At 39.0% G+C, this 10,307-nt stretch overlaps 2 protein-coding genes across 2 annotated transcripts; both read left to right on the forward strand.

Moving 5' to 3' along the window:
• The first annotated feature begins 482 nt into the window (after nucleotides 1–482).
• Nucleotides 483–1,421, forward strand: LOC119814879 (olfactory receptor 4F3/4F16/4F29-like). Its single transcript, XM_038330963.1, has one exon. It carries the CDS (start codon nucleotides 483–485, stop codon nucleotides 1,419–1,421), a length of 939 nt encoding a protein of 312 aa, XP_038186891.1.
• A 5,259-nt stretch (nucleotides 1,422–6,680) lies between these two features.
• LOC119815680 (olfactory receptor 4F21-like) lies at nucleotides 6,681–7,538 on the forward strand. The gene is given in 3 exon segments (XM_038331936.2): nucleotides 6,681–7,249; nucleotides 7,251–7,434; nucleotides 7,437–7,538. Coding segments are annotated over 3 exon segments (855 nt in total).
• The last annotated feature ends 2,769 nt before the right edge of the window (nucleotides 7,539–10,307 follow it).

Consider the following 10,307-nt stretch of genomic DNA (forward strand, 5'->3'; position numbering starts at 1 on the left):
ATTAATTCATTAAGTAATTAGGAGTCTGTATAATACTATGTGAGTTTGACAGAGTAATTCTGATCAAACATGTGACCTTTCTAGGCACTTGTTTTTTGCCCTGTTTCAGCTTGGGAAAATCAACGTAATATTCACATGGAAACTTCACCCTCACTGGTAGCTTTTATAGTGCTGGAAGGGGCTATGCCTACTACTGGAGGAAGAAGGTAGTCATCAGGCTTGTTATATTTAGACATTTTGATAATACCACTTTTAAGATGTGTGAAGCGATGTTTTAGTGTGGTTAAAATTTATACTTCTCTGTTAATTAGTCATGTTAATATTCTTCAGGTATCTGTTGGTTTTTAGATTGACCATGACATTAAAGTACAAATAGGATTTCACACATTTCAGATTTTTCCTTCTAGTCTATCTATTAATATAATTATCCTAATTTACAGCTTCTCCCTATTCCTCTTTAGGTAGTTCTGACAACAAAGCCAATGGAAAGAGTGAATTGTTCCCTCTCATCAGAGTTAGTGTTCCTGGGACTCACCAGCTCCTGGGATGTCCAACTGCTGCTCTTTGTGTTCTCCTCAGTGTTGTATATGGCAAGCATGATGGGAAACTGCCTCATAGTTTTCACTGTGGCCTCTGACCATCACTTACATTCCCCTATGTACTTTCTTTTGTCCATCCTCTCTTTAGTTGATGTAGGTATTTCTTCTGCCACTTCACCTAAGATGATTTTTGACTTATTCAAAAAACATAAAGTCATCTCCTTTAGAGGCTGTGTCACTCAAATCTTCTTCATCCATGCCATTGGTGGTGTGGAGATGGTGCTGCTCATAGCCATGGCCTTTGATAGATATGTGGCCATATGTAAGCCTCTCCACTATCTGACCTTAATGAGCCCCAAGATGTGCATCTTCTTTTTGATTACTGCCTTGGTAGTTGGCCCTATGCACTCTGTGATACAACTGGCTTTCATAATAAATTTACCTCTCTGTGGTCCTAATATATTGGATAGCTTCTACTGTGACCTTCCTCAATTCATCAAACTTGCTAGCATGGACACATACAGACTGGAATTACTGGTCTCAGTCAATAGTGGATTCATGTCTGTGTGTTCCTTCATCATTCTGATCATTTCCTATGTTGTGATCATATTTACTGTTCTGAAACACTCTTCAAGTGGTTCCTCCAAGGCCCTGTCTACGCTCTCAGCCCATGTGACAGTGGTGGTCTTATTCTTTGGTCCTACCATAGTTTTCTATACATGGCCTTCATCTTCTACATACTTGGATAAGTTTCTGGCCCTGTTTGATGCAGTTGTCACTCCCTTTTTGAACCCTGTGATCTACACATTGAGAAATCAAGAAATGAAGATGGCAATAAGGAGAATATTCAGACAGCTAATGGGTTATAGACAAATCTCCTGAATAACTGCATTGTAAACAGTCTTAATTGAGCACAGAAAATTCATTATTGGCCAACCTTTGAAGAAAGCCTGTGCATATGTGGATAGGTTTACGTATACATACATGCATGCCATTTTATCTGTTTCTTATAAGGAAAGGACAATTTTTTTTCTGTACATCGACACCAAATTACATATATTTATAGACAATGACTTTATAAATAAGGAACCTTAATTCTTAAGGATTAACATTTGTTTGAAATAAACTCTTAGACATACAAAAGTAGAAATGTTTCTTTAAACCTTTTAGATAAGGAAAAATTTAATTTTGAATAAAAATACTTCCATGAACTGTAATTTCTGACTATAATCCATGAACATTTATATAGGGATGCTGAATTGAGTAATTTTCTTTATCTGTACCTTGCACACATTCTTCTCCAATATTTGGGACATTTCATATATTGGATGGAGGTTATACATTTCAGAGCACCCGTGGGAGTCTGAACTGTGCAGCCATGTTAGCTGCGTGGAATAGCAGGCAGAAGCAAAGGAATACTGTTGACTTTTTTTTCTGCCTTAGGAAAAGTTATTCAAATTCATTAAACCTCTATTCACCTTTCTTCCATATTTTCACCCTTTTCTTCTAGACATCATAATTTGGTTTCTGAGAATTGCAGGCTTGAGTACAACATTTATATCATTTTCGCCTTATCTTTGTAGCTCCTCCCAGGTACTTCTCCAATATGTCCCAAATTCATGACTGTTTCTTTTAATATTGCTGTGTGTACACATACAGACATATAATTATCTGAGCCCTCTTAGATTTGCAAATAAGCACTTGTGTGCATGACTAACAACACGGGATTTGATGACCTATCAATCATGTCACACCTGGTGAATTCAGATTCATATTCTCTCAGGATCCATTAATTACCTAAAGCAGAATGGCAGTATGAGGTTCTCTTCTAGAGTCTATGATGTCTACAGCTATGAATATCTGACTAGGTTTACAGTACCAAGCATAGATTCCTTCGTATTGAGTCCAGTTAGACAACCTTTGGTTCTTTTCCAGGTGGAAGTTTCATTCTTGCACTATTGGAGTTGTCTTGCCAGGCTGGTCATTGTTATGGTTCATACTCTTTACAGCTGGGTAGCACTATTGACTGTTTTTCTCTTTGCAGCTTGAATAGTACCTTTAGGTATTATGAAATAACTGAATCATGATAAGGAAGAGATCATATTACTTAAAGCAACAGAGAATAAGGAGTATTCTCTGTGCTACCTCTGCTCCTTGCCATAGTGATGATGTCATTATGAGTGCCACAGAGCCAACATGTAGCTGCCAAGGTTGAATCTTAACCTTCTGGCAGTGTTCCTACTTTGGCATCACCAAAATTCAATTTCTATTCTTTAGATAAATAGAGGAGATCAATAATAAAATTCATATAGAAATATGAATGAAGACAGGAAGAAGGCTTAGTGGACAATGTGCTTTATGCATAAACTTGAGGACACGAGAAGTAGTTCCCAGAAGCTGGGCAGTAATAGACACCTGTAACCCAAGTACTCAGGAAGCAAATATAGGAGATCTCAGTGTGTGTGGACTGCTAGACAACTAGCTGATTGCTAAGCTCTGGATTCAATTGAGAGACCTTGTTACAATAAGTGAAGTAGAAAGCAATGAAGAGAGATACTTGACATTAAATTCAGAACTCTTTCTGTCTGTTGACTGCATGCACATACACACAGAAGAAGGAAAGAAAAAAATCACTTGACTACAAAGAGCCAAATCAATACCAAGCCTATAGAGTAATAATTGTATCATAATAGGCTACTTCAAACTAAAGTACAGGATACAGTAACAAAACAGCAGGCGATTTTTTTCCCTTATGGCTTATATATCTCAGTAGAATCTTTCAATGAATATAAAGATTACATTTTGTTACATTCTATTTTTAAGTGAATGATTACAATGAATACACGTAAAAAAACCAACATTTTTTCCATATTCCTCACATGATTAAACATTTTACATATAACAGGTGAAAAACAAGTTGTCCCAAGTACTCACATACATTCTTGTCCAAGCAACTTGTTATACATTAACAGAGTATAAGCAAGCAAGGTGTTTTTTCTCAGCTAGTCCTTTTACTCACAGGATGCACAGAGTAGACAGAACAGAATTGTGGGAGAAAGAAAACAGAGTCAGGCAGATGCCTCAGGCAGTAGCCATGACTTTCCTCTCCAAGACAGATGCAGGTTAAAATTTCTCCTGGTAAGACACCCCTCATGGTGCTACACACATTAATAGAAGTGGGGTAAGCAAGGAACTAGCTGGGGACATCTCCATGGATACCTGGGACCCCCTCTAGAGTGAAGTCTCTTGCTAATCCTAAAATGGCTCCCTTAATTAAGATATCTTCTTCCCTGCACCCCTATCCACCCTTCCTCCATCCCATTCCCCCAGGGTCTCCCCATCCTCCCCTCCTCACTTTTCTATCCACATCTCCCCATCTCTCCTTACCGACACCCAACCCCCACCCCCAGATCCCAAATATTGCCTGACAATCTAGTCTACTAATGGCCCTTTCCTATAGCCATACTGATGAATATCTTGCATATCACTATAGAAGCTTCATCTGGCGATGGATGGAGATAGAGACAGAGACCTACACTGGAGTCCAGGACTGAGCTCCCAAGGCCCAAATGAGGAGCTGAAAGAGGGAGAACATGAGCAAGGAAGTCAGGACCCCTAGGAGTGCGCCCACCCACTGAGACTGCAGGGCTGGTCTAATGGAAGCTCACCAAGGCCAGCGCGACCTGGACTGAAAAAACATGGGATCAAACCGGATTCTCTGAACGTGTTGGACAATGAAGGCTGACTGAGAAGCCAAGAACAATGGCATTGGGTTTTGATCCTACCGCATGTACTGGCTTTTGGGGAGCCTAGTCTGTTTAGAGGCGCACCTTCCTGGTCCTAGATGGTGTGGGTTGGACCTTGGACTTCCCGCAGGGCAGGGAACCCTGACTGCTCCTTGGACTGGAAAGGGAGGGGGAAGGGGAGTGGAGGGAGGGGGAGGAAAATGGGAGGTGGGGAGGAGGCGGAAATTTTTAATAATAATAATAATAATTGCAAAAAACGAAATGGGGGTAAGCAAGATATGAGAATTAGCCAATAAGAGGCTGAAACTAATGGGCCAGGCAGTGTTTAAAATAAAAAAAAGAATGAATCAGCGAGTTTATAACTTATTTTGAAATGTAATCTTTTAAGAATCAGAAACTTAAACTTTCATCTCCTCAGGGTACATGCCGACTCATCTATAGTTTTTTTATATCAGGAAGCTGAGGGTAGAAATGGTCACAAGTAATTAATCATTGCCTTTGGCCACCAATCCATCCTAGCAAGAAAGGCATATCAGCTAATAAGTGGGATGCTTTGTTTTTGTTCCCTAACCTTAATGAATCTATCACTCAGATATGTGTACTTTTGAACTTTAGATTGTTTTCTGAAGTTTTTCACCTCAAAACTATTTGACAAAACACCTTACTCTAACCTTACATTATTTTTAAAGCTTTGTTTCAGCTATGACCAACTCCCAACCTTAAGATTAAAGAATTTAAGATAGCTGGGCTACTTGGGACTCAGTTGTTTTTCTTAATCATTAACCTAAGCCACAGTATGTATGCCTCCTCAATGGAAACTCAAGTGTTTAGCTATGTGACAGGTCTGTATTTTTCTTTTTCTTTTTTAAAATTTAATTTTTAAAATTCTCCGCAGCCTTTGCTTTATCAGAGGCAGGGGAATGTTTCATCCTACCTTCACTTATGCTAATTTTCCACTAAACTAGGCTCTATCATAATCCCTTACTATATTCATTAAAAACAAAACATCATCAAAATCCTATTTAAACCATTACCATATAAAATCATTGCTTCAGTTTAACAGTACAGCTTAGGAGGACATCACATTTATAATAATCACAGGCAAAAAAAGTCCAGTAGAAAGAGATATTTCCAAAAGATGATTTTTCCTTATTAAGGGCAGTGAGGATATCTCCACACCCACTCATACTAAGACAGATACAAGAGAAAAATGGCAGTGATAAGCATGCAAAAGACGCAGCACTAGCAAGAAATTTTCTGTTGCTGATGCTCTCGGGGTCTTCCCTATCCAAGAGTCACCCATCAGAGTTTTTTTTCTGGTGGGCCAATCTCCTGAAGTCAATTTTCATCTGCTGTTCCTTTGACATGGCCCCCGGCAGATCTCTAGGCTCATTAATGTTATTATGAGACACAAAATTCCCTTCTTTTTAATGACTGTGCTATAATCCACTGTATGTGTACTTATGTATATATATGTGTGTTTGTGTGTGTGTCTCTCTGTGTGTGTATGAGAAAGAGAGAGATAGAGAGAGACTGTTATCTGTGTATATATGTTTATTGTTTACTCATCTGTCACCTGTAAACGAGCAGTTGGGTTGTTTCTATATTGGTCACTATAAATAATATTTCAATATTCATGGGGCCAACACAGGGTCATATTCTCTGGATGATTAATTCTAAAGATAATAATGGTTAATAATTCTCTTCCTTAGTTTTCTGTGTCTGTCTCTATCTTTTCTGTCTCCCCCCTTCCATTCGATTTTTCTTGTTCCCTCTTGTTTTTTTTCCTGTCTCCATCTCTATTTCTCCATTATTCTGTTTGTTCCTCAACTCTTTGACCTTCTTTTCTCCCTCATTCCCTCCCTCTCTCCCTCCCTCCCTCCTACCCTCTCTCTCTTCTTCCTTGCTTCCTTTCTTCCTTCAATCCTTCCATCTGTATTCCTTTTCTTTCTTTGATGGGGATGGAATCCAGGGCTCTACAAACTGGAAACTATGAGCTTTACACTGGTTGCACACTGAGGAGCTATTTTAAAATTGTTATAGAAATGGCTATATGCTTTCTTAAAGGAAAACATACATTAATTTATGTTCCCAATAACTCTGTGCAAGTTTCCTTTCTTAACACCCAACCAAAACTTGTTATTTTTGAGCCTTTATTAAAAGCTCTTTTACCAAGTGTGAAATGGTATTTCAGAGTGTTGGCAATTTGCAGTCCCCTGGTAAGCAGCCATGTAAGCATTTGCTTATATATCTGTTCATCTTTGGATTGTTTTTAAATGTTAAATCCAAGATAGATATTCATAACCCCGAGTTCTAACCTTCTGGACTATTAATATATTTATAATAATTTTCAGTTTCTTCTTCTGTCTTTCAGGTAGTGCTGCAAAGAGGATCAATGGAAGGAACAAATCACTCTATGGTGTCAGAATTTCTGTTCGTGGGACTCACCAATTCCTGGAAGATGCAAGTACTTCTGTTTGTGTTTGCTTCAGTGTTTTATATGGCAAGCATGATGGGAAACTCCTTCATCATTTTCACAGTGGCTTCTGATCCTCACTTACATTCTCCCATGTACTTTCTGTTGGCCAATCTCTCTTTCATTGATTTAGGTGCATCGTGTGTCACTTGTCCCAAGATGATTTATGACCTGTTCAGAAAGCACAAAGTCATCTCCTTTAGAGGTTGCATCACTCAAATCTTCTTCATCCATGTGATTGGTGGTGTAGAGGTGGTGCTGCTTATAGGCATGGCTTATGATAGATATGTAGCCATATGTAAGCCTCTCCATTATTTGACTATTATGAATGCCAAAATGTGCATTTTCATCTTAGTGAGTGCCTGGGTGGTGGGCCTTATGCATTGCCTGGTTCAATTTGTAGTAAATTTGCCTTTCTGTGTACCAAATATTTTGTGCAGCTTTTACTGTGACTTTCCTCGGTTCATCAGACTTGCTTGCATAGATACCAACCATAGAATTAATGGTATCAGCTAACAGTGGATTCATCTCTGCAGGCTCCTTCTTCATACTGGCAATATCTTATATTGTCATAATAGTCACTGTTCAGAAACATTCCTCACGCGGTTCCTCCAAAGGTATGTCTACACTTTCTGCTCACATCTGTTTTGTGGTCCTGTTCTTTGGCTCCCTTTACATTTGTTTATATATGACCCCCCCCCCTCCTCACACCTGGATAAGTATCTGGCCACTTTTGATCCATTTGGCTCTCCTTTTCTGAATGCTGTGATCTACTGAGGAAGAAAGAAATAAAGATGGTGATGAGTACACAGACAACTAATGAAATATGGGGAGATCTCTTAATTGTTGCAGTGTGAACTTTTCTCATTGAACACAGTTCATTTCTGACCAAATTTAGTGAAAAATTATTTTCCAAGACCAGATTTGCTTACATATACCAATATTTGGGTGATTTTTCTCTTCCACTAAGAGAGATTTGCAATGTGTTCTAACAACAGAGAAGCAATTATATATTTATAAAACAAAGTTTATAAGGCAGAGCTCAGTTCTCAGTGAAGCAAACTTTTAGTTGCCCAGAAGAAGGATGCTTTAAGACTAATAAAGGAAACATAAACATCTCTCTGTCTCTCTGTTTCTTTCTCTCTCTCTCTCTCTCTCTCTCTCTCTCTCTCTCTCTCTCTCTCTCTCTCTCTCTCTCTCTCTCTCCCCCTACCCCCTCTCTCTGTATCTTTGTCTCTCTAAGATAAATTTTCTTACATGAAGAATTTTCTGATAATACTCCATGTGGAATTTACAAGTTGACATTGATCTGTGTAAGTTTTTTCCTTTCTGGACCTTGGATACACTCCAGCCATTCTTCTGATTGTCTGGTTATTCAAAAAGTTTAGAATCTGCAAGCATACACATTCAAATGTCAGGAATATAAAGTGTCAGGTTAAGATTATGATATTCAAATTTATTCTTATTTCCTTTCTATTTCACATTTTCTTAGTATATATCTGTGTTAGAGTTAGCAAGAATGTCTTGTGATATTTTTGAGATGCAAATGAGGCTATAACTTTTTTTTCAACCTTTCTGAACCTCAGTTTCTTTCTTTTTTTTTCTTATTTTTATTAAAAATTTCCATCTCCTCCCCACCTCCTCCCCTTTCCCTCCCCTCCCTTCCACCCATACCCCCACTCTGCCCCTCTTCAAGCCAGAGAGCCATCAGGGTTCCGTTCACTATGTTAAGTCCAAGGTCCTCCCAGCTCCCCCTAAGTCCAGGAAGGTGAGCAACCAAACTGACAAGGCTCACAGTGAGCCCGTCCATGCTGTAGAGTTCATGCTCATCGTCGTTGTCCTTGGCATTCTAGGGTTGGCAGAGACTTGACTCTAGAGGGGTTCCCAGGTGTCCAGGAAGACGCCCCCAGCTAGTTCCTTAGGCAGCTGAGGAGAGGGTGCCAGAAATGTCCAGATCCTATTGCCATACTCATGAATATCTTGCATATCACCATAGAACCTTCACCTGGCATTAGATGAAGAAAATGACAGAGCCCCACATAGGAGCACCGGACTGAGTTCCCAAGGTCCCGATGAGGAGCAAAAGGAGGGAGATCATGAGCAAGGAAGTCAGGACCGTGAGGAGTGCGTTTACCCATTGAGACGGTGGGACAGGTCTAACGGGAGACCACCAAGTCCAGTTGGAATGGGACTGATGGAGCAGGGGACCAAACCGGACTCTCTGAATGTGGCTAACGGTGGAGGCTATAACTTTTTTAAATCAGTTGATACATTGTAGGAGCCTAGGTACCTCATAGATACACATAGAATGCTAACTCCTTAAGAAACTATAGAACAGCAGTAGTCTTGTATTTCTGCTTCCCTTTCTACATCCTCAATGCCTCCATGTATCAAGCTAGTTTCAAGAGTGTCATTATGCTTATATAAACCAGGCTAACTATCAACGACACCATTTAAATTAGAGGCATTGGGAGATACAGTATTAACTATCTTTGGTCTCCACCTCATATCCATTCTTCCTGGTAGGATTATAGCACCTCTGACTTTGTGTCTAGATTGAGGTTACAACCTTCCTGGGCAGCTTTGTGAGTTGACCATTTGATAAATCTAGTTCCTGTAAGTATTCCTTTATTGTGTATCATTCATACCTTTTCTACTTCTCTGGTTAAAGTGTGAGTGGTTGAGATCCTACATATCTGGTAGCTTAATCCTTTGTGAGTTCAATAAAATGCTTCATCCAAGCTGTCTTGTACTTAAACAAGGCATTGCTTGACCAAGGGACATATTTTATTTTTCAATAGTATTAATTTTTCAGGTAACTTTTGATTTCCAATGGTATTAATCCTGTCAGCTAGCTGTTCATTATTAGTCTGTAAAGACTGTATCATTTCTAAAAGTACCTCATTGTTGGCTCTGTAATCAAACCATTTTCTTGAGGATATAATATGACAAAAAAACTGAGTCCCAATAACCAATAAATGGTTGTATCACAAAAACTGTGTAAGCCTTTCAGAATATAATCTATAGTATTAGCAAAAATGTTAGTAAAAATTTCCATGGTAATATTTCAAGTTTATTGATTTATTAATCAATAAAATATTTACCTGGTATGAGGTCTGGTAAATTGTTTTAGGTGTAATAATATTATTGTCCAGCAGGTGTTGTGGTTGCAGAGTTGCAACTAGCTGAGCAACCTGGTGCCATGAACAGTCCAAAAACACTTAGGTTTCCCTGCTTTGGGGCTGGTTAAATACTGAGAAATTTGATTCACTTGACAAATTAAAAGCAATTAATTCTGTACACTGAGTAAGAAGCCCAGAACTCAGGAGCAGGGAGTACACACTGGAATATGCACAAGTTGCCATGGGGCAGGGAACACGACTGGGAACGTGGCAGTGGGTGGTTGTGTGCAAGCTTGGGAAATTTCCAAGTCGCAGCTCATAGTTAGCTCTGCTGTGGCGGGGGTTTTACAAAAAAATAAAAACAAAAACAAAAAAAGAATAACAAAAAACCAGAAATAAACAAAAAAACCAAAAATGTTTAGTA

The sequence above is a fragment of the Arvicola amphibius genome, chromosome 5 (genome assembly GCF_903992535.2).
Source record: "Arvicola amphibius chromosome 5, mArvAmp1.2, whole genome shotgun sequence".
Taxonomy (NCBI): domain Eukaryota; kingdom Metazoa; phylum Chordata; class Mammalia; order Rodentia; family Cricetidae; genus Arvicola; species Arvicola amphibius.